This window comes from Benincasa hispida, chromosome 10 (genome assembly GCF_027475165.1).
Source record: "Benincasa hispida cultivar pf3 chromosome 10, pf3_genome.v1.1, whole genome shotgun sequence".
Classification (NCBI taxonomy): domain Eukaryota; kingdom Viridiplantae; phylum Streptophyta; class Magnoliopsida; order Cucurbitales; family Cucurbitaceae; genus Benincasa; species Benincasa hispida.
The window spans coordinates 63032866-63034306 of record NC_143487.1 but is presented as its reverse complement, the minus strand read 5'-3'; the positions used below and the strand labels follow the sequence as shown (position 1 = coordinate 63034306).

General features: G+C 38.7%; 1 protein-coding gene across 1 annotated transcript; it reads right to left on the bottom strand.

The window, feature by feature from the left end:
• Positions 1-284: 284 nt before the first annotated feature.
• Positions 285-629, bottom strand: LOC150033547 (uncharacterized). Its single transcript, XM_090306448.1, has one exon. The coding sequence runs from the start codon at positions 627-629 to the stop codon at positions 285-287; it is 345 nt and encodes a 114-aa protein (XP_090162574.1).
• Positions 630-1441: the final 812 nt, after the last annotated feature.

Sequence of the window (1441 nt, the reverse complement as noted above, 5' to 3'; positions counted from 1 at the left end):
GCAGTTGGTGGATTAGCTTTCCCCTTTCCTCACTTCTTCTTCTTCTTCTTCTTCCACTTTTTGGTGCCAGAAGAAGAAAGTACGAACTTTGTCCCAGAGGTCGAACCTTTGTGGAACTTCTTAGAGGATGAAGCAATATTTGCTTCACCCTTTTGTTCCTTGGTTTTCATCAAGGTCTGGAAGGTTTGTAGCTCGTTAAGCAAAATGGTCAGGTTGTAGTCCATCATGTTCATAATAGTATTGCTACAAAACTTAGGGAAAACTTTCAAATAAATAAAGCTAACCTAACTGGCTTCATCGATGATAGACTCATTCATCTTCATCGGGACGAAGTGGACCATCATGTTGAGAACATGTTCTTGAACGGGCACCCCTTCTTGCATACTAACATTGAAGATGTGTTTGAGAGCGTTGTGCCTAAGCTGTGCAGACAATTGTTCGAACATTCCCCTCAGGGACTCTATAATCTCACGAGCCGTGAGTATGGGATCATGCTTTTTGACTAAGACTTCAGAAAGGCTTGCCAAAATATACGCTCGAGTCTTTTCGTTTGCTTGTGTCCATCTCTCGTATGCTTCTTGAACATTTCGAGCAACATTGAGAGCTTGAATAAGAGGATAGTCCTCCATAAGGACAAAAAGAAGGTCATTGATGAGAAAGATTGTGTTGATCGTATTTTTTCACGAAGTGTAATTTTTGCCTGTTAGTTTTTCAGCAGTGAATGAATTTAGGGTAGCGAAAGTCATTTAAAAGATTGCTGAAACCATACAAAATATTTATAATTAGACTAATTGCATTAAACCATCAAGAGAACCAATCAATTTTTAGAAAAATAGTCTAATGTACCCTACGTGAAATCTATTTTGTAATAATTTTTCAGTGAGGTAGGACAAAAGTCACAGTAGGGTGATCAAATGCCCCTTCACTGAAATGAGACAATCTCAAATAATAGACAAATCAACTACTTATTACTGTCACTATTAGTCACTATTGTTTGGTCCAGAATTTTTTAAACTCGCTTAACAATTCTTGTAAGTGTAACCCCTCATTTTAGGTCCTAAAGTTATGCCCAAATGAGCCAACCGTAGGGAAAAACCGGTTAGGACATGAAACTAAAGCAACCCTATCCATTGTTGGAGTTTGAATAAACCGTCATGCAAAAATGCTATCCTATAGGGGGACACTCAAGGTGCCACGAGGCCATGCATGAAACTTTACATCAAACTAATGAGAGAGACTGAGGAATATGTTGTTACATGTCCCGCTTCCACTTACTATAAACACTTTCTCCATTCACCTTGATATTGATCTATAAAAATGCCATCCTTAGGGAGACACTCAACGTGCCTCGAGGTCGAGTATAGATCCTATGGTATGAAATTTAAAGGAGAAAAGTGAAGAGGATAAAATGAAGCATCACATACCCCATTTTCCTCCCACT

Bases quoted from the DNA above. Each gene is read 5' to 3' on its own strand.
- LOC150033547 (XM_090306448.1), bottom strand. From the start codon at position 629: ATGGAGGACTATCCTCTTATTCAAGCTCTCAATGTTGCTCGAAATGTT.